At 31.3% G+C, this 24,052-nt stretch overlaps 1 protein-coding gene across 1 annotated transcript; it reads right to left on the minus strand.

The window, feature by feature from the left end:
- Nucleotides 1–367: 367 nt before the first annotated feature.
- LOC140439356 (ovarian-specific serine/threonine-protein kinase Lok-like) lies at nt 368–22,040 on the minus strand. The gene is made up of 10 exons (XM_072529205.1): nt 21,849–22,040; nt 20,359–20,622; nt 18,798–18,941; nt 13,560–13,817; nt 12,005–12,132; nt 11,827–11,952; nt 11,265–11,468; nt 10,344–10,576; nt 5,832–6,009; nt 368–4,739 (listed from the first exon to the last, which is right to left on the minus strand). Exons 1-10 carry the CDS (start codon nt 21,928–21,930, stop codon nt 4,599–4,601), a joined length of 1,758 nt encoding a protein of 585 aa, XP_072385306.1. The 5' UTR covers nt 21,931–22,040; the 3' UTR covers nt 368–4,598.
- Between the last annotated feature and the right edge of the window lie 2,012 nt (nt 22,041–24,052).

Below are 24,052 nucleotides of genomic sequence, written 5' to 3' on the forward strand. Positions count from 1 at the left end.
ATAAATGATAATAACTTTGAATAATATAACATCAGTACAAAATTTTTTTTACAAACAATAATATCAATAGTACCTCTCTTCTTTCTGGTTGGTACCATAACGTTCTCCGCAAGAATAAGTCTATATTTTTCGAATTACTATAAAGCCAATGGCCTTCAGAAAACATCCAACTCATTAGGCAACCAATCGCGAACTGCAAAAGTGAAATAGGACTTGGAATGTCATAGCTGCGATATATTGCACAAATTTGTTGCATTTTAGCTATTTTTCTTCGTATATTCTGTACGTCTTCGCACATTTGTAGCGATTATAAATGTTGATGTCATTACAGGGATCTTATTGAACTTTAGGTATACAAAATCAGTAAGACCTTTGGATCGGCGTTTATTTTCAGTTGAGAATTTGTTAGGCGAATATTGTTTTGAAATACATGATAATATGGTAACACTCACTTGCGATTTGAGACAAACAATGTTCAAACCGACGTAAAAATAGTCAAAAACAGTATAAAAATATCAACTACCAAGAATAATTTACGTAAATATTCTTGTAACTCACATTAATTGGTACACTTGTAGTATATTACACTAGAATAGTTTGCAAGAAACAAAAATCTAAGAAATTAAAAATATATAACAGCAATCGAAACAACATACTAAAATACTGTCCTGACGTCAACTAAGGTGAATAATTAATAAATTTTTCTTCGTCGACTGTATTTTTATGATTTATTTCGGATCAAGTGCCGAATAAATTCATTTTTCAGCTTCCTAAGACGCATCTCTAATGACAAAGGTAAACCAGTAAGTAAGTAACTAGTAAATAAGTTTATAATAGTATTATAGAGAAGATTTTTCATTGGTTAAATTGTATTGATTTTCGTCGTACCAGGTGTACTAAGAAAAAACAATTGTTGAAGTTAGAAACAGATAGTGGTCAAGATTTAGTAGGCATCAAAATTTCTTATCACAATAACGGAATGAAAAAAGTCACAAACGGAATATTTACCACAGTACATAACGAAGAAAATACTCTTCTTAGTGCGATTTAGCAGCATATATCGTTAAGGGAACACACCCCCTATTTTCGGTTTTATAAAAACAACAAATGTTACACAGTTCCATTGGTATTAACAACTTTTGCAAACTGTAGTTCGTTATTGCTAAATTCTTGAAACTAGAGCAGCCTAATATCTACATTCAGCATTGTCTTTAATGTCATTAAACCCCGCTACTTCCGTGACAGTGATTTCATCTATTAAAAGACTTGTGAATGGAAATCCATTGCCATTGCAGATTACATACTGAATTATCAAAAAAATACATCTAAATTACTTCTATTCGTATCAAAATTTCTAGCCGTGACATCAATTAATTCAAACATAAAAATTGTTGTCCTTTACCTACAAATTTAGGATAAGATATCTTTATTTCATTAAAAAAACAGCCGACGGAAAAGTTGTATAACTATAACTAATTCTTAGATTAAAATAATGATTAATAACCTTAAACATTAACACGCTCACTGCCGCTCGCGCTTTGAAAAATTTCGATTATTCAAACCCTTAATTGAAACTATTAATACTATGAAGCTTTCCATATACTACATGCTGGAGCCTTAGAAAAAATCACAAGATGGAAATGTAAAGGAAGAAAGGCATAAAAAGATAGCTGGAGTCTTCTGAGCTCTATAATGGGAAAAATTAATTAAACTTTTATATTACTTTAAAATGTCATATAAAAATATACAACTATAATGATAGAAGGCACAATATAAAGATCACTAAATAAAGAGTATAAAAAAATAGAGAACATCCATAAACAATGTATAGGCAGGTTGGAAAACGAAGATAAAGTAATGCCTAGATGCCAAAAGACAAAAGAAGTAATCTAAAAAAAAAGATTACACGTATAAACGCATCTAACGCATATAATTGAGCATCTACTATAATTGTGTAGATATATGAGGGTGTTAAAGTCAAAGTAGTGTAAGTCTTGCTTTATAATCTTTAGATACAGATCTCTTAGAAGGAAAAGTGGTGTACCTTCCAGACATTGTGGTGCTAGTCAGACATACACCACTATTCCTGCAACTGTTTCTGAGAAGTATGTAAATTGTAAATCAACCAGAGCTACATTGTATTTTGATGAAGATGGTTCCTCAATCTGATGAAGATACAAATAGTGAGTGAACCCAGTATATTTCAAAATGCAGGATCTAGTGATGATTATGAACCTTCATAATCTGGCTTGCCAGCCAGACAAAGAGGAAAAAATGTCACAAACTACCAGGTGTCGTGGCTCAAAATATAATGGATTGGATTAGTGAAGGAAGAACCATGTATGCTATATTACAAGGAAACTCTCTTAACGAGGCCTTTCCATTTTCCGCTCGTCTCGAGTCAGCAAAACTAGGAAGGCCAATTTCATTCAGACAAATTGAGCTGGAAAATTTATAGCCTGGACCAAGACATGTGGCTAAGGACAATAATATTGACATGTTAGATTTGCTTTCATACATTCCACCTGCATCAAATATGCAGGGGATCAGGGACTTGTTAAAACAACAGAAACATAAGATATAGGCCCACTGGATTTAGTCGATATTGAACATGATTGAGATGTTTTATGGCGTAGAAAAAAATTTGATTGTATTAGTGTAGTGACTTGAGTAAAACTTTGAGTAAGTCACTTAAACCCTATAAAATACAGCAAAACTACATAAATGATTTGCAATGATTATCACATTTAGACCAATATATCTTCCTGCAATGTACAACAAAAAAAAGTGATAATAATCTGTTGTGTAATTTATTATAAAGATTCTAACAAAACCTTCTGTTTCTCATAATTCACAAAACATGACTTACACCACTTTGAGATTAATACCCTTATATGTTTCTTAAAAGTGTAGATAAAGCAAACGAGGGATCTACTCGATACAACGAAGTTAGCAATATTTACGGAAAAATAAAAGATCTCACAATAATACTTACCGACGGAAATCTACATAAAAGTCTGCAAATCAAGTTGCCTAAATTATGTACCATAAATTAATCCACTCTACAACATTGAAAAATAGTATAAAAAATTATATCAAATATACTAGGCCGTCTAATAAGTTCTTGACATGTGTTACGTATTAGTAGATATCGCTACTTTGGAAGAAGAGCGTCATATCTCAAAAGAGTACAAAATAGACTCTGTTACTAAATATATTTCAAATATTCTGTATTTTTTTGTGTGTATTGTCATATTTTGAGATATGCCATCCTTTCTCAAAGACACAATAAGATAATACAATACTTTCTGTGAAGGAAAATGCATTATTTTGAGTTGTGTCAGTCTTGTAAAGAAGTTAAAGTTATGTTTAAAATGAGTAGTAGTATTATTTTGAGTTACTTCAGTATTTCAGAAAATTATTAGAACTTTTTGAATTTTTGAACCGAACTATCTACAAATTATCTCGATTATGACGCTCTAAAAAAAAATAATAAATCTAGTTGGTATTATTTCAGATTATAAAAATGTCCCTAGAATTTAGGTGTAGACTTTACTAAAGTTGACTTCTGTCAAAAACAATGAAGACAGTAACATAGAAAGTTAAAGAATGAATATTCAAATGAACAAGTATTTTTTTTAATTATAATTTACTGCAGAATGACAGTATTTTTTAGTTTTTACACAATATCGTCTTGGTTCTTATATGTGACAAAGATACACTTGTAAAAAAAATGCGCAAAACAATTTTAATAAAGAAGTGAATTATCTCCAAAGACCCAACACATTTTTTTCAAAGAACGGAACGCGAACGTCACAAATCAAACATTTTATAGCCTAAAATAGTATTAACAAAGTATGGGATTGACTATAGCTTTTTACAGGCAACACACCAAAGCCAAAATATTAACCTGTTTGCAGTTAATTGGTAAAGTTTTATATTTTTGAAATTTATCGATTTTTTAAATGGTCATTTCTGAAAATTGTTAAATTTTGACATATGACGATCTTCTTCCAAGGTAGCGATATACCATGTAGTATTAGTAAACACCATATAAAACTGCAAGCATTCCAGGCAGCAGTACACTGTAAACAGTGCTTTAAAAAGGTATGGGTGCGCGTGGTTTAGAAATTAAAAAAATCGAGTGATCTGCACTATAAAGTGCTGGAACGTCCACCCACTAGTATATTTGTCCACTGGAAAACTATTACGGAGGTAGATGAGTACTTTACAGCACTTCCAGAGTGAGACTACAGAAAGGATTTAACGGAATTAGAACACTGCTGAACGGATGAAATGTATTGATAGACGAGAATACGCTAAAAAATAAAATTTCTTTGGACGCATAAATTAATTTTTCTATCAGGCCAAGAATTTTTCAGACCATCTACCTATTGTATAGTTTCCGTTCTCTGCAGTTATCTGAAGTACATCCAAATCCAGCAAATGTATCATTCGAAAATGTGAGCTAGTTAATGCATACTTATATAAATATATATCACAAAAATTATATGACACTAATATTCACGGGATTGCACAAAACGCAATACAGTATAACAGATAAACCATACAAATTATGGTAATAAACAATTAAAAAATTACTGAGAGGAACTTGATTCGTCAGATGATGATCTGATTCGTTTAGCCGATGGTTCATTGTCAAACGGCGTTACATTTTCTTCAGCAGTCTCCAGATGTGAGTGATACAGTTGATTGACTCTGATCTTCATATTAAGATCCTGTAATAACATGTATATTATATATAGGAGCACTGATAAATATAGAAGAATATATATAAAAGATCGAATATGTATCGTTATAAGTAAATAAAGAAAAGTTACCAAATATTAAATAAATAAAAATAATAATTATGCCCACTGTATTTACTTACAAATACTTGTTTTTGTAGCTTCTTCACGTTTGAGGATACACTAAAATCTGAATATAAAGTGTTAAGGGGCTACCACAACTGTTACAACGACTAAGAAAAAAACTAGTTCAATAGAATGGTAAAAATAATTGATAATTTCAACTTAGTAGGGGACAAAATCATAGAGGAAATTAAAAAGATGAGGCATGCGTACAAGCTGGGCAGAAACCAAATATAACTTCTGTGTTATGCAGACAACGTAATCATGACCTCAGATAAAGAACATAACCTACAGCGAATGGTACAAACATTCAAAATAGCGACTGAGAGATTTGAAATATGCCATGATTAAGTAAATACAGCGTAACTTTTTTTTCTAAATATTAAGATAAAAACAAATAAAAACTTGATGGCAATGTTAGTGATGCTAACATTATTATAAAACATCGTAAGTGTAGAGGGTGATCAATTTTTGTGACAAAGTACGTTAAATATACAGGGTCTTCCATAATACTATACCGCATCAAAGATGTATTTTTTAATGAAACACCCTGTGTTTTATTTTAAATCTAAAAACCGTTCACTTCCTCGTTATAATAATAAAAAGTTGTTATCTATTATATAGAGTATTTAAAAAGTTATAACCAAATCTTAATGAAAATCGTAACAGGTTCAATGCATAATTGAAAAGGGGTACAAAAGCAACGAACTGTTGTAGCCGTACTTTTTAAATGATTGTTAAAATTTATAAAATTGATTGATTTTGCTAATACTCTTTACATCCAATACAAAGTAAGTCAAAACACAAATTCATTAATACCAAATAATTTTCTTTGGTATATCCTTCAATAACAGATATAACAGAATTGTCACAAAGGTTTATCACCTTGTATACTAAATTCTTTAATAACAGCTAGTTGAGCTTATTTTTATTTTTGTCTTGAAAACACAAGTTACTTACTTTTGATAACCACTGATGTTTCAGTATATTTGTTACAGTAATTCGATTCTCAGGTTCGACTGTAAGCATTTCTTTAACAAGTTCTTTGGCATCTGATGAGACATCTTCCCATTTTTCATCTTCAAACGTGTAATAACCATTAATTATAATTTTTTCCAAAATCGATCTATCTGGAGATCTAAAACAATATTATGGTGTGCTTATTGTTTTTATTGTGTGTATTGTGTATTGTATAAACAATAAATTGCTACATTTTATCACTGGTTACTTTTTAATGAAAACCAAAACCAAAAAATACTAAACAATATTTTTTTAGGTGTTACATTTGTATAAAACGGAATTGTCCTAACATCTGAAGAATTATCAGTAAAATTTTAATGATATTTGACAAAAAAAATATTAAAATTTTCTCTAAGAGCCCTTACTAACCACCTGGCTTTCAGCCAGGTCTAAAGTTGGTTGAGTAACGTGGATTATGTGCGGTTTACAGTGCTATATATGACATGATCTTAACGCGACCGGCCAATCACGATCGCCTAAGAACAGTTGGGTCGTCCCTACACCAACAAGACTTTTTACATTAAACTGTGGTATATTCTATTCACTGAACTCTATCAACTGTCTAGTAAATTTAGTGATTATTTTGTGCTAAGTTGGTCAAAATTTTATGACTAGCAGTGACTGGAAGTTACTATACAACTAAACACACGTGCTCATAGTCTTCAATAATTATAACTTTAGGTAAAAAATTATTCACATGGACATTCTTAACAAAAATAAAACGACATCAATTAAAACAATACAACAACGGCATAATTATTGATTATTCTTCTTTTTCTAATTACGGAGTCTACAACAGCCTTTTTCTTATTCACATGCTGTTTCCAAATGGAGGTTAGCAGTTACGGTAGCAAGCATTATTCTGTCTTCAGCTGGACGCCTTCGAAGTTCGCCAAAGCCTATTCCTACCCAGTTTTTAATATTACGTACCCGGACAGTTATTTGTCTTCCTCTCTATTTTATCAGTAAATAGGCTGCAAAGGACTCAAAATATGAGATTTGGTGGAATTAGCATCGGCGCCTCCACCAAAATCTAAGGGTTCCTCGTGTTTTGAGCGTTAGAGACCGACCGATTAATCGGCTTCGGCATCGGCATCGGCCACCTTCGGCCAAAATTCGGCTTCGGCCAAAACAAAGCCGAAGGTTTCGCCGAAGGTGGAATAATAAAATGCTCTGTCAGTATACTATACTATTATACTATAGAAATGAAATAATCTCTGAACAATATGCTTCGGCGAGTCTTTGATAATTTAAATAATATTTACACCCTATTTTATACCCTTAACTAAAACGTTTTACAAACTTTCAGGTCAGGTAGTAGGTAGGATATAAATTTTAACAATAGGCCAAGATGTCTCAAAGATCATCATTTGAATATTTCTCACGTAGTAAAATTCTGATAATAATAATCTTATTGTATTTGTTAAAACTCACGATTACTGGTGTTTTGACTAGATACCTAAATGGCAAAACATCGACTATTGACTATGAATGTTTTTTAATGTTATTTATTTTTATTATCGCTTCTATTACCAAATAATGTATAAATGTTTGACTTTTTTATCTCATAATTTCATATTTTTGTTTACCACTATCAGGTAATTAAAATATAATGCACATTATTTAAATTTTTAACATATAATAGGTATATTTTTAGTCACCTTCGGCTTCGGCCGAAGGTATCCTACAGGCCGAACTTCGGCCAAAAAAATCACATTCGGTCGGTCTCTATTGAGCGTTTTGTGGTGGAAGTAGAACAGCTAGTTTGATCGTGACGTATGCGGTGTCATGTGATAGGGTTTAACGAAGAGAATTCGATGACAAAGAAAAATTAAACTAAGCGGTATGCCAAAGGGGTTTTAGATATATATATATATATATATATATATATATATATATATATATATATATATATATATATATATATATATATATATATATATATATATATATATATATATATCTTTGCTACAATCAGTTCAATCGTGACGTGAGAATATAATAAAATGATAAAGAAAAATTAAACATGGCAGCATGCCATAATGACCTTAAGATTATATCACGTTCACGTCCGAGACCAAAATATTTGAACAGAAATTAAAGCCATGACCTTTCGTCTGTCAAATCTTCTTTTTGTCTCGCAGCGTTTCGTTAACTTCTTTTCGTCAGCTTACGTGATATGTCAGCTTCTTCTTAATGGAAGTTAAACAAAATTATTAGGGATGGGGTTAAGCAACATTATTAGTGATGTGGCTAAGCAACATTATTAGGGATGGAGCTAAGCACCATTATTAGGGATGGAGTTTGTATAATATTTTTTTAAGCGTCATAAGTGTGAATAACACAGCTCTTTTATTAAGTCATTTAACGTCCACAGCTCGACATATGCTTTACATCAAACATCCACCGCTCAACTCATCATTTAGAGCCATTCAAAATGAATTAATGAATAGAATAAAACAATATAGAAAAATAAAAGATTACAGTATGCAATATACGCCTATCTTTGTGTCTATTGGTCCGATTGCGACATTTGAGGTGTCATGTGAGAGGGTATAACAGTGTGCCAAAGAAGCCTTATGCGTATAAGTAAATATGATCATACAGAAACATTCGTGTCATGTTTAAAAATCAGCTGCGGGACGAAAAGAAGAAGACTGGACAGACGAATGATCATTGCTTTACTTTCTGTTCAAAAGATTTTGGTCCCGGACGTGTACGTGATATAAGCTTAAGGTTTTTATGGTATGCCGCCATGTTTAATTTTTCTTTATCATTGTATTATATTTGCACGTCACGATTGGCCCGATACTAGCAAAGATGTGTCTAAAGCCCCTTTAGTACGCCGCCATGTTTAAATTTTCTTTGTCGTCATATTCTATTCGTTAAATCCTGTCATATGACACCTCATACCTATCTGTACCTTATCACGTTTAGGTGATATAAGCTTAAGGTCTTTATGGCATATCGCAATGTTTTATTTTTCTTTTTCGTTGTATTCTATTTCGAATAGTTTTTCGTTTATCTTTGAAGTTTTATCTTTGATGTGTATCTCTTTTGGTAGACCCATGTTAGGTTTGGTCTTGGGCTTTGCATTTTATATCACCCTATTTCTTGTGCGAATATTTGCTATTACTGAATTATGGTAGGTGTTTGCATCACCACTGGGATATATTTTTGCACTTGTGATGAAATACAGTCTATTTGATTTCTTATTATTCTGTCTTTTGTGTGCAATTTTGTATAATCTTCGTGGAGGTAACTTAAATCAAGTATTTGCTGCCACTATCATATTGTTTGTAAGTAAAATTCTAACAGTCTTTCTCCTCTTTCATTACATTCTCCCAAGCCTTATTTTTCTACGATATTATGGATTTTCCTACATGCCTCTTCCTGTTTTCGCATCGAAATCACCTGATGTTAATATCTTCTATCTTTGTTGATTTTATGAGCTTTTGTAGATCTTTATGCATTCTTCCTAAACCTTAATAATATTAACATTAAATGGAGACCTCCTTATTTGCAACAACATTGCTGTCGGAGGGAAGTACAACATTTGAAACTGCGTGACTCAATTAATCGTTTATTACTCCGACCCCATTAATTTGATTGGAAACATTGTTTCCTAAGTAGTAAAATGTCTTTTTCATAATTTGTTATTCCTAAGTTAGGTCATCGTACATTACTCAAACCTAGATTGTCTATATTTAGTGTCTCCATTTTTTTTGGCACACATTTGCTAGCTTTCCAACTTCATATAGGCTTTTGATGTTCCAAATCCCTACCTTGATCATTGTTTGCTTTAATTATATTTTTTTTATTTACTATGTTCCTCCAGTGGTTCTTAACACTCCCTGAACATTTAAGTTTTGCCGGGAACTGAGAGTTATCGGCTTTGGTCTATTTAGCATCATAACTTCCTTGTGAAAAATAATGAGGTGGTTTCCCATTGCCTTCCTTATCGCAGTATAGGAATCAATAAAAATTGCTACAGTCTTGCCTCCTAATATCCAGTATTGCGCCGACACAGGATCGATTCCTATACTCTGTAACTTGGTAATGGAAATGCTGCTTACTATTTCCAGGAATATTTATCAAGGAATAATATTTACAGGATTACAGTAGGTTTATTTTAGCTATTAATAAAGAGTGGTAAGAATTTTTAATTTGTATTTTTCCGACAATGATAATCAGTAGATCAGGTGTAGCGATGATGAAAAATGGCTTTATCCATTTATAAAAGTTAATTCTTGAAAAATATATACCATTTCCTATATACCACGAAAAGGATAGCTTATAAATAAAGTCATAAAACATAACTGTCAGTCTATATGTGCTATGTCAGCCTATTTAACGATAGGTTTCGAGAGGAGCAAAATAACAATTAAGAAATGATAACCGAAATTTGCACCTAAAAAAAAAACAAGTTCACGATATTATTCGAATACTTACTTAAAAGGGAGTCTCTTTCCGAGCATATAAAATAAAATAACGCCCAAACTCCACACATCTACTTGTCTGTTATATTCCCTGATTTGTCTGTTTAAAATTTCTGGCGCTATGTAACTCAACGTCCCACAAATTGTTTTCATCATGTCGTCCTCTTCAGTGACTTTACTTAAACCAAAATCGGATACTTTCAACAACGTTTCCACGTCTTCGGAGTGGAGAAGAACATTTTCTGGCTGAAAAATTGATAATATAGATTTAAATTTTTAGATCTGATGTTTTTCTAGCTTTTCTCAAATAAACGACTGTTTAAACGAATCGAGGATGTAGTGTCTGCGATTTAAAGTTCAAAACAAATATTCTCGGAACTATTTTTGGAATGGTTTATAAAAGTAATTTTTTGGAATGAATTTTATTGCTTGTAACAACATGAAAATCAGAATAAAACCAACATATATTAAGTTGAACTGACTAAAAAACTACCCCGATACACGTAGTTGGTGCGCTGAATCTTTGCACAAACGTCACCATTACAAATTCCACCAAAATATTTAATTGAAACGTAGATTAATGGAAGAATTAGAAAGTCAAATAATGAAATGTCAATTCAGAGGTTAAAAAATATTACTTCTAGGCATCTACAATTCGCCGTACGTTTGGCTTTTATAATGACGATAAACAAATCGCAAGGCCAATGGTTGGAAGTTCACGGCATCAACTTGAGTTTCCATGTTTCCCGCATGGGCAATCATACGCCGCATTTTTGTACGTCGAAAAACCGTCATCGTTCTATATTTATGCACATCAAAAAAAGACCAAAAATATTTTTTTCAGAAAGCATTTAATTGATCAAACTTTTTTTGTACAGAATGTTTTTGTTTTTAATATACACGGCTTTCATTAAGAATATATATGAAAAATTACCTTAAGATCTCTATGGGTAATTCCCTTGGTATGTAGATAATCGACAGCCAAAACCATTTGGTAAAACAAAAACTTCACATTTGATTCAGTCATTGGTTCATTGGACAAAATTCTGTTTGTCAATTCTCCTCCTCGCATATAATCCAATACTATGTAAACATCCACTGGCGTTTCGACTATATTTTTCATACTGATAATAAAAGGCTACAACAATATATTTAATCGTGTCAATATATACACATATATATATATATATATATATATATATATATATATATATATATATATACACTATGTTCATTTGAATAGCTCAATATTTCAGAAATGCGACATATTATAAAGAAATGGCAAGGATCAAGATTTTTTATTTCCCCTTTCATATGGTATTATATTCATATACAACTTGAATACCAATGTTATGCCAAATTAGAAGTTTATGGTGACTTTTAAAGTCAAACAAAGCTTCTTGATTAGCTCTAAATTTTCTAATAAATAAGAAAAGCGGATTTAAATAGTAGACCAAAATAGTTTTACCGAAATTTAAAAAAAAAACTATACATACATATTTCAAAGCTCTCAGAATATTTATTTCCGAATGAATTTTAGTTGGATGGTTCAGCTGGCACATTTGTGAAGCGGTACTGCGGGATTTGGTGATTTTCTTGATAGCGACCATTTTACAAGTATGCTAAAAAAATCGATGGTAAGAAAACGATCAATCAAATATCGATATTAGTTACTTTTTCATAAGCCAATCTTACTTCTCCAGCTCCTCCTTTACCGAGTATACTTGAAGGCTCGTAACTTGTTTTTAATTCCGGAGGTAGAAAATTTCTATCGTGTTCATACATACATTTATATATAAATACTGAAATAAAACAATAATGTTAGTGTTCTGTGCGGGAAATATTACATTATATTGTTACATCACTTATTGAAGCTATTATAGTAGTATAAAGAAATCATTCTGCTTATACCTTTATCTAAATATATATTTACATAAAAATGAAATCCTATTTACCTATCTCAGAGCATAACTTAAGAATGACATTACGATTCCATTCATATATATGTTTTTTTTAAGTTTTCTCATGCTGTGTAGGGAGTTCTTAGGAAAGAAAATTTAGGCCAATTGCGCAGAAAATTTAAAAGAAAACAAAAAAAAAACACGATTTTTTAAAGATTTTTTCAGATAGAATTCGGGAAAAAAAAGCTAATTTGTGTACTTATTTTGGTTTTATATGTCATATGAAAGGCGAAAACCTGCTACACACCCTCTACACCTGCTTTGTGGACTACCAAAAAGCATTTGACACAGTTCAACACCGAAAAATGATGGACGTTCTAACAAAAGCCCAAATAGATGATAAACACCGGCGTATAATACAAAATTTATACTGGAACCAATCAGCCACAACAAGAACAAATCTTGGAGATGAACCGACGTAAGCGATCCAGATTCTTCGAGGCATTAGAGACGTCCAACTGCTTATCAAGAATACACCAGTGGACCGAATAAAACAGTTTACCTATCTTGGAACAATAATAAACGAACAATGGGATCACTCACAAGAAGTAAAATGTAGAATAGAGAAGGCTAGGAGTGTATTCGACAACATGGCCAAACTCTTTAAAAGCCACAACCTTAATCTGGAGATAAAAGTAAGGCTCCTACGATGTGATATCTTCTCGATATTATACTACGGAATTGAATCCTGGAAACTCACTGAAGCGATGGAGAAAAAACTTGAAGCCTTCGAGATGTGGCTATACAGAAAAATCTGTACTGTACTTGGAAAAGAAAGAGAAGTGATGTATACGATTAAAAGGAGAAAGTTAGAATATCTCGGACACATAATTAGAAACGGCACTAAATACAGATTACTGAAAATAATCCTTCAAGGCAAAGTATTCGGAAAGCGAGGAATTGGGAGAAGAATATCATGGTTAAAAAATCTGAGGAAATGGTTCTCCACAACAACTAATCTATTTAAAGCATCAGTTAATAAAATAATTATAGCCAGAATGTTCGCCAATATTAAAAAAAGAATAGGCACCAAAAGAAGATGTCATATGAACCACTTTTTAAAAGATAGTAGTGGTAGTTTGCTGTTAAATTTTAAATCACAAAACAGATTTAATTTTGCTCTACAAACTGAGCTATGTAAAGGTCGTAGTGTGTCAGGCCGAGAGCCGCCCTAGTTGTAATCTGTAATATCAGCCTATTGTTTAGAGAAAATAACACTATCTAACGAAAGCCTCAAATAAGAGTAGAAACTATTATACTGAACTTACTTTCCAACTTAGGTCCAATGGAAATTTTGTCATCATGTTGTAATATATTCATATTATGTTTGCCTATGAGCCTATTATTTAAATAGGTTCCGCTTTTACTCATATCTTTTATATACACCACTTTGCTTGTGGAATCCTTACAAATAATAAAATGTTCTTTACTAAAAAGATCTTTGTACTTCTGACACAGGTTAGTACGGCTTATAGGTACATCACATTTTTCAGATCTCCCAACTTTAAATCTATCTTGATGAATATCTGGAATAAAGGAAATATTATTACAGACTACTAATTTTATTAAGAAGTAAACATAAAGATAATACAGGGTTGGGATAACGTATGGAACCAAGTAAATATCTAAACTCTGCATGTAAGTACAATGGCACATAGCGCATCTAATGACATATTTTGTATTACTACTCTACTTTTTGGTTAATGGAAATACCCTCAACCTATTTAATTTAAATGAGACAACCTGTATATTTTTGTAGATTTTAAAAAACGACTAAAACTAAGACCTGACAGATATACCAAGTTTGGTATAAGAAATTTGTTAAAACGAGAAACAAATCACTTTACAGTTAAAGAATAGTTACATTTCTTTCTGGTTAAACAATAACATATTTACAAGAATCGAAGAACGAAGGACCACCAGCCCTAATTGAATTATAATGGTGATTAAAAGATACCTGTGAATCAAAGAAAATTCCCAAGTCCTTCATCACATTTACTCTCTTTAGTGATGTACTGCAAAGCTAGTAATCAAAGACTATTGAGCAATTCTGAAGAGCGGCTATATACTAATTCAAATAATACAGTCATTAACACTGTTTACCCTTACATATAACTTAAGATCATTTGCATATAATAAAAATTTGGAAAACTGAAAATTCAAACCAATGTAATTTTAAACAGATTAAAAATCAAGGGTCCAAGGTAAGATCCCTGAGGAACACCAGAATGAGCTGAGTTAGGATTAGATAAGTGGTTCTTAATTTTAATTATCGGATTTCTGTTACTAAAGTAACTGTATAACCATAAGGTAAGCCATATTGGAAAGTTCATTCTATCTAATTTCCTGATAATAGCAGCATAATTTATCGTATCAAATGCTCTATTGAATTAATTAATAAACAAGAGATTAGTTACTGTGGATTTACCAGTGACAAAAGCATGCTGCTCATCAATGATAATATTCTTACAATGCCAAGAAAGAAATTTTGTCACAAGTCACAAGTAGTTCAAGCAACTTGGGAATCACACTTATCTTGCTGATAGGACAGCAATTTAACATTAGAATTGTCACCGGATTTGTGTACTAACGTGACAAAACTGTTTTCCACGTGTTTGAAAAAATTCAGTTACAAGTGACTGATTAAACAACATGCAAATGGGTTTATTCAAAGTATAAATGCATCTTATGAGAAAATGAGAAGGGATCTTATCAGGGCTATAGCTCAAGTTTTTCTTTGGACTTTGAATGCCTGAGAATACCTCTGCAAAAGTTATATTATAGACAGGAATGTTAACAGCAGCTAAATGATCAGAATCAGAAAGGTTACCAACATTCAGGTCTTCATTAGTGTAAACAGAAGAAAAAGAGATGCAAAAAGGTTAGCATTATTAAAAGGTTAAAATTGTTTAGCATCATAATGAAATTTTTGAACGATCAACATAGCTTTATAACAATCTCTAGTCAAGTTTTTACGTTCAGACCGCAAATTAGAAAAAACAATGTAGTCATTTTGGGAATGAGAATTTTTGAAGTTTATATGAGCCTTCTTTTTTTCTAATATGAATGTTTGTGTGAATTTGGTTATTTAGTAAATCTAAATACTTGTCACCAGTCAAGTTTACGTCTATGAAAAATGGATCTATCTATAAGCCTATTTGGATACTGTTCTAACACGACCACCATAGGCGATCATTAATATTGCAGTACGATCTTTTTTACTTGCATGAACCATTTGTATGCTACAAATTATTACTGTGAATTTGTTTGTCAACAGTTACCTTCTAGATAGTACTCGTTTATTTCTTATTACATTGTTTTCATACAATGCGACGCGAGTTTACGTTTTCACACTTATTAGACTAGTAAATAAATTAATAGGGTTACACTTTGTGGAAATGTGAACTTTTGGCGAGCATATTGAACATTTGAAGTGATTATTTTCATCGATCTTGAGAAAGTGGTGAAATTCCGATCCACTTGATATAGATTTTCAGCCATGCCGATATTGCAATTCTTAGAAGGAATAAAAAGATATTTAACAATACTTTTTGGGGTAAGCGCCCGTCGCTACCTGCAAGTATAATTTGAATATTATCAGAGTCAGTTGAGAAAAAGGTATCACAGAGATCGGTCGCAAAATCTCGTAATCTGAAATCGCTAGCTCGCAAAATATTCGCTTCGCTTATTAATATATTATATTTGTAACTAAGTAGTTCGCATCGCATTATTCTTCATTAATATTATCAAGCCAATCATTCCTAGTAATCTGTTTTCTAAAACCGCAGGTATAATTTAAACACTTCATTTATTCAAACCATCAGTGTTGCCAGTAGTTCGCTATGAACATAGAAACGACATTCCGCTAAGAAATTCTACTTGTAAATAATAGTGAAATTAGCATCAGTGAAAAGTGTAGTGAAATATCCCATAACACAGTGTTTCCGGACAGCCGGGACAGCTATCAGAAATTGCTATTTAATCTTAGCATTAAATATAAGTTAGTGTTTAATCTGTTTTTCATTCCAGCCCTTTTTTTTGGGAATTTTCTTTGATTCACAGGTATCCTTTAATCACCATTATAATTCAATTACTGATAAAGCTCTTCAAATGCTTGGTTTTGTTTTGCATAATTCAAGGGATCTATCCAATAATTTGATAATAATAATTTGATAATAATTTGATAAAGATAATGTACAATGCTTTGGTTAGCTCAACTTTGCAGTATAGTCTTCATTCTATCAAATCCACGTTAATGCAATTTAAAAAAGTTCGGCATAAATTTCTACAGTTTATAGCATACAAATTGAACAGGCCTTTGCATACATACGCTTATGAAGATATCCTAGTGCAACTTAAGCTTCATACTCTGGAAAATAGCAGGATATTGCAATACTTCTTTTTAAGCTGTTAACCAGGCCACATTTGTTGCCCTGTCCTGCTTGAGCTGTTCTCCCTTAAAATACGCAATAGGGTTACCAGAAATACTTGCTTGTTTGTTGTTCCACATCACAGCACTATGGTTTTTATCTAAGATCAGAATAGCTATGATGATTGCCAACCTCCGTCGCGGAGATGGCACGTAAAGAAGAAGATGGTTTTTATAGTCCAGTGGCATGTCTCTCTCGACTTGTCAACGGATTCAGTGATGAGGGTGTAGGTTTTGCTGGATTAAACTAGCTTTAAATGATTTGTAAATTCCTTATTTTTCTTTTCAATGTATTCATTTTTGTGATAGTTATTTATATATTATTGCTGTTTATTGTTTTGATTACTGTTTGTCATAATTAGTTTAGGATTCTTTATATTTATATTTGAAATTGAATTGCAAAAGGGGTTTTCCTGTTAATAAATAAATAAATATTCTATCAGCTTTACTTATCTGTTGGACAAATTTCGCTTCTTTAATGAACTAATTAAAATTCCATTCTTTCAATTCAATCCACTTTGGATTGATAATATTGTAATAGTTTCTTTTTTAAAATGTGATTCGAATTATTTAGACTATTTATTTACAACTTTCGTTGTCGTTTTCAATTGTTTCGTAATTTTAAAATATAGACTAATCTCCAACAACAGATGACACAAAATCGAAAGGCAGATGAACCTAACAGAGAAAATTAATCTCAAAAGTCATGGCAGACAATTACTTTAGAGGAAAGAAATTTTGAACAAAAATCTCCACTCTCTTCCAGGTTGGAGGATTGGTCTATCAACCTGCACTTCATCTCTCAGAAAAAAGCAACTGGTAAAAGAATATAGAAAGCCTCAGAGAGCACGGACAAATCAAATGGAAAACAAACAAAGCATCAGAAATTGATTATGAATTGTGTAACATAAAAATGGGTAGGTATGTTGATAAAAACAAATATAAAGAGATACAACATCAACATTGATCTCTCTTGAGGAAAAAGGTTTAAACCTTAGTAGGACAAAAACAGAGTATTTGCAATGTCTGTTCAAAAATGAATGCTGAAATTATTGTAAAAGGTAATAGTTTTAAGTAACTAGGTTCGGTATTAGAGATTAATGGGAAAATAGATGGAGATGCATCCAGTAGAATTAGGATTAAATCGATGAAGTGGAAGGAAAAGTGTGGTGTGTTATGTGACAAAAAAATTCCAATGAAGCTGGACGGAAAATTCTATAAAACTGTAAATTCTATAAAACCAGCTATTATATACGGAACTGAATGTTAAACAGTTACAAAGAAAGAGGAACAATGAATATATGTGGAGGAAATGAGAATGCTTAAGATAGATGAGTGGAGTGACAAAAAAGGATAAAATTAAGAATGAGTGTATTAGGAGAAGTCTAGGGGTGGCACCAATTTATGCCAAAATCAGAGAGTGTAGGTTAAGAGGCTTGGACATATTCAACATCAAGATGTTAATCATGCAATATGAAGAATTACTAATCTGCTGATTCCGGGGGAGTAGTAGAGAAATACCAAAGAAGACCTGGGGGAGACAGTTAGGCAGGACATGTCAATGAAGGGGATTGGTATTGGTATGACACAGGATAGAAACTTTTAGAGAAATGTAATTAGGGAAGCTGACCTCGCATAGGGATAAAAACAAAGGGGATGATTATAATGAGGTTACTAGTCTCATCTAAGAGCTTTCCTTTATCCAGGTCAGCATGAACAACAAGATACTCAATTTGAACAACATCATTTGAACAATATAGCACAAATTTAGTAGGCATGGAAGAAAAAGTGGTGGCTGTGTAAATTGTAAATCACTTTTGATACTTTTAACTTGACCGTAGCAGAATAATAAAACTAGGTAACTAAAATAGATGAATCATACCATTGGCATTATAACTTTCTGTGTATATGTTAGATACCATATCCCAGATATTATTAAACTATGCTAATATTATTACATAAAACCTATTTATTATAAATGTTTACTAGATGATTTGCTACATTCGATAAATTTTTAGATTATATTTAATAATTCCATGGTGCTTTTAATAAAATCTATACTAAAGTCTATACTTACCAAAAGAATTCAGGAATAATAAACAAGACAAAAGACGACCCCAAATGGGCAACACTTCAGTGTATGTTGGAGTATTCTCTAAGTGTGTGAGTGGTGTCAATGTATCTGGTAAATCTTCTGGCAATAATGATTGGAATGTATATACTAAAATAACATTACAAATTATAGTACATATTACAGATTATATGCATTTAGATAACATGGAGAATAAAACAGGGTTAAAACATTTAGGAATTTCTAAAAATGGGTATAAGAAAAATAACTAATACAGATTAAAGTTGTTTCTATGTGGAATAGGCACATAAAATTTAATTATATATGAAAATAGCATTAGTCTAAGAAGAACTACAACTATCAAAAAGTGAATAATTTTACAGTGATAAATGTCAATCACATTTTAAGCATAATTAATAATAATTATTATACCCATATTCTATCCAACATAACTTTGATATTTGGATTATCATCTATTTATCTGATTATTCTAAAACATAGTTCAAAATAAGCAAATGATACATATTAATTAATAGATAAGTAAAAAACTAATCAAAAATAGTACACATTACTCATTGATAGCTGGTGATCTGAAGTTCTTGGGCTGATAGTTAAAAAGTATCAATACACATACACATACACTATTATCAAGAAATTTTAACCAGAAGTATTCCAATGCTTTTAATACCTAGTGTACTGTTCTTTGGCAGGTCTGCAAAGTAATGTACAGCTGTGACTGCTTTAGATTGGATGAAAAGATATTCTCTAATCATCTCTCCTGCACTTTACAAAATGCTATATTTATACTTGATCTACCAAAATATGATATAAAATCTGATTTGGACACCTTCTTTAAGTCAGATCTGTTTTCAGATGTTAATCTTTTTACTAGTTTATAAATGCTTGCATCTAGTTTATGATTTTACAGTCTTCAAGAGAGTCGAATCAGCAAATATCCCAAAAATCCTTTGGCATTCCAAAATATTGATTAAATATTTACATAAAAAGCCACTTTGGTTTTTTTAAAATGTACGAAGCATTTTTTGGAAAATGTAATGTGAATGCATTTGTTATCAGCAGTGTGCCCACATCTTGTGCAAAGCATTTTCATATTGAATTTCTGGTCTTTGAGCACCTCATTTATGATAAAGTCATAGTTATAAATAAGAAAATGTTCATTGATAATGGTATTTCGCCAGAACGGTTGGACAACAATAAAGTATTTAAGACCTTTAAAGTAAGGAAGTCCAAACAAAAATCATGCAAATGAATTGCATGCCAAAGAGTTCTCCAACCAATTGTTTGCTATCAGTAATGGCTGTATTGTCGACAAATGGAATGGTTTAATGTCTTTTCTGCCAAATTTTGCCTTTTAGCTTCAACAAAGGACAATCTCTTTGCTAAAGTTAGATATTTTGATATATTCATGAAAAATTTAAACAGCATTAACAGCCTTATGATATATTGGGTATTCTTCCTTATTTATGACTTACTAAAATTATTTAATGAGCAAATATTTTTTAATGAATCTACAAATAATGAAATGTGTACTATAAAATATACTTACCACTATTCATTCTTTGTCCAATTGCTATTTTATCACCTGTTCTTAAACAAACAGGTTTACCTCTTTCTACTTTTGTGCCATTAACATAAGTACCATTTTTACTTAAGTCTTGCAGATATGCATATGTTGAGCAAGGGTTCTTGAAGATAATACAATGCTCTTTGCTAATAGTGCCTACCAGAGCATTTGTACTAAAGTTGCTTTCCTTAATGATTATATCACAACTAAGTGATCTTCCCAATTTGAAAGCATCCTTGTTAATAGCTGAAAACAAAATAGTTTTATGTATGATGTCTTGGCTTTCTATAGACCTAAACACTGAACCCAAACTGAAAAATCCATTGAAATTTATGAATGAAATGTAATTTTAAAAGTCTATAAATATTAATGGAAGTAAATGATCAAATAAAACCATAATTTATAAATCCCAGATACAATAATTACTTGGAATTTTCCTTAAGGAACATATTTAGGGACAGGAGGGTCTGGTTCCTAATTTTGCTCATTCATCAGCAATCTTTCAACTTATCTACTGGTTACAGAAAACATAGAATGACTTAATTACAAAGGTGTCTGAAGTAGCATTAATAAAATTAAAAACGAAAGTAATTTTAAGGAAAATTAGACAGAATATTATAAAAATTCTGTTAACAGATGAACATAATAAGTAAAAGAATCAAGAAAATTGAAATAAGTAGAAAGAGACACCAAGTAAAGAAATAGAACGTGATTGTTGAACAATATGAAAAAGTATATGAAGGAAAAGAATATAATGGAAGATATCCAAAATCATCCATACAAGTAATCCTCTGACAAGGACATTTGTTTACAGAAGATTCCTTAGAGGTTACTGATATATCACAGATCTCTTCATATCATATCACAAATTCTATCTAACTTTGTCTAATAGTGGCAATAATATACTTGACAATATTTATTAACATTAACATGATACATGATTAAAATTTAGTAATATGGTTAACACTACAATTACAATTATTCTAAAGTACCAAGTAAAGTACAATATTACAAAATATTTCATAGAAAGAAATACTGGATTTAACAGTTCAGCAAAGGACTGTTTACCTGTATTCATTTACTATGCTCATGAATCCCTAGAGTGTGAAGGAGGATCTAGAAAAAGCTCCCTGAGAATGTATTAAAATTTGCTAACCATTAATTGAAGTTGGAAAATTGCAATAATTTAGTTAAATCATATCTATAATAGTTTACCTTCCTCTTAAATGACTTCATAATTATACACCTAATCATAATTAAGTATTATAATCCTAATAATTTATTTTGATAAAATATTATTAATCAGTATTTATTATTATTATTATATTCAAATACATTTGGTGAAAGTTCTGGCTTAGGTTATGATTTAAAAATACATTAAAATAAAAATAAAACATTTGCCATAATTATTTCACATAAAATTGAATAACATTATTTTTTATTTCAAATGTTTTCCTAACGAAAAAACTTACCAACTGACTTTAAGGTAGGAATGCATGATATAAGTCTTCCCCATTTATTAGAATCTTGAGAATTTGAAGCAACATTCTCCATCGTTTTTAAAAATGGTAATTGTTACAACTTTCAGGAACTTTTTTTAAAATAATTAAATCTGAAAAAGCCTACAAAATTTGACAACACCAAATACCTAAATACCTAACAAAATTCACGATGAAAGCACTTTTGTTATTCCCTCCAATTTCGAAATCTGATTGGTCGACAGTTTTCAAGGTCATCGTAAAGAAGATGATTGTGGCCTTTATCTAGGTAGAAAGATCTAACAATTGTACTTTACTTTGGTGGGCTTTGATATTTTATTCAGGTAGTTTTATAAAGGGCAGCTGCAAAGTTTTTTATATTCGTTTAGAAACTTCAATTTTTTTAATCACAAAATAAAAATTTAGCAATAACTTTAGCCATATCAAATAAAATTATTTCTCACTTTTATTATCATAGCATTTTGTCAATATTTGTACCCCAATATAGGATAGATGAATATATTTTATTAGGTACATATTTTTTATAATGAATTACCTTCTAAATAAACACTACAAGGCAAAATATAAAATATTTAGTGGAATTTTTTTGCAAAACCGAGGAAACAAAAATGCATATAGCACAATCTAAAATATCTAGGTACTATGAATAACTATAAAATCTTTTATTTATAGATCACTCGAGTTTTCCACAATGTATGTATTATTTCCAGGTCTATCCAAAACTATTCCCAATTTTGATATTGTTGCAGTTGCAGATGAAACGTGAGGGAATATAACGGCCGATAAACACAGATAAAAATATAGGTAGGAAGGTAAAGACGCCAAATGTAATACCTATTTTGGAAGTCTTGTATACACATTTACTACGCCTGTATGACAAACCTGATATTATTAGGTCCATCAAAATAAACCGGCTGCGGTAGTTAGGTCACATAGAGAAAATTAATGAGATGGAGCCGCCAAAACATAGTTATAACCAAAGAATAGATGTAGTGAGAAGGAGAGGCAGACCCAGAGCACGATTTAAGGATCAGGTGGAGGAAGACTTGAGAATGTTGGGAGTACGAAACTGGAAAGAATATAAGAGAATGGAGACTTATCCTTGAGCAGTCCAATAAATCTTGAATATATGAATATATTATTTGGAACTGGTAACTTAATAAGGCCAGTTTCATTTTAGATAAAAATTGAAGTGAATAATAAATTTTAAACTAAAGAATTAAATAACAACTACAAGAACAAATACAAAGTTTAGTGAAAGAAACTTATATTGATATTAAAAAAAATTATCACTATATTTAGTACATATAGGTAGGTATAGCACATTTACACACATCGAGGAGGTACAAATATGTCTTTTTTTTAATCCTATACATTCCTCGTGGATATACCGATTACAACGAACACACTTGTGCATGTCAGCCACTCTATCTTCATCACACAAGAACCATGACTCTTTTTTTTAATTCAGCTTTGGTTTTGCTGAGCTATGAGATTGTGCATTAAATAAACCTCTGGTAACTTCTTGTGCTTTCGCATTAATGGCCTGTCGCCGTTTTTTTGTTGATACTTTTAACTTCGGTGTAATCAGAAAACCACTGGAAATAAAACTTGCACTTAGTCCGTCACATGACTCTGTGTCACTTTTTTGCAGCTTTTTTACCAGTTGGTTCAATTTTTGGTTCGATTACAGGATTTTCTTGAAAATCTTCGACGATTGTTTCAATGTCTCGTGTCAGACAACTAGGGGCAAAGGCAGCATCCGGAATAGCATTTGGATTGAATGTCCATATCCCAGTTGCTTCAAATCCAGAACAAATATTTTTTTGCGTCATTGCATTTTTCCAAACCGGCGTAAATATTTGTCCAAATCTTGCTCGGTTGATGGTACGTTCGTTATTATAGTTCACCCAAAAATTTAACACCTCCTCATCCCAGTAAGATTCGAAATTCCTGAAGACTGCTTTATAAATTAGTTGAAGCTCATGGGTGATATTGGACGGTAGACAAAACAGAGATCTATTTTCATTGCAACTTCTACAATAATTCAAAAGTATAAATGAGATGTCAAAAATTAAAAGGCCTGGTCCAGGATTTTTGAATCGTCAGACAAATTATCGAGAAAACAATTGGAATATAATAAACCTACAAATATATTTGACTAAAACCTTCGATTA

The sequence above is a fragment of the Diabrotica undecimpunctata genome, chromosome 4 (genome assembly GCF_040954645.1).
Source record: "Diabrotica undecimpunctata isolate CICGRU chromosome 4, icDiaUnde3, whole genome shotgun sequence".
Taxonomy (NCBI): domain Eukaryota; kingdom Metazoa; phylum Arthropoda; class Insecta; order Coleoptera; family Chrysomelidae; genus Diabrotica; species Diabrotica undecimpunctata.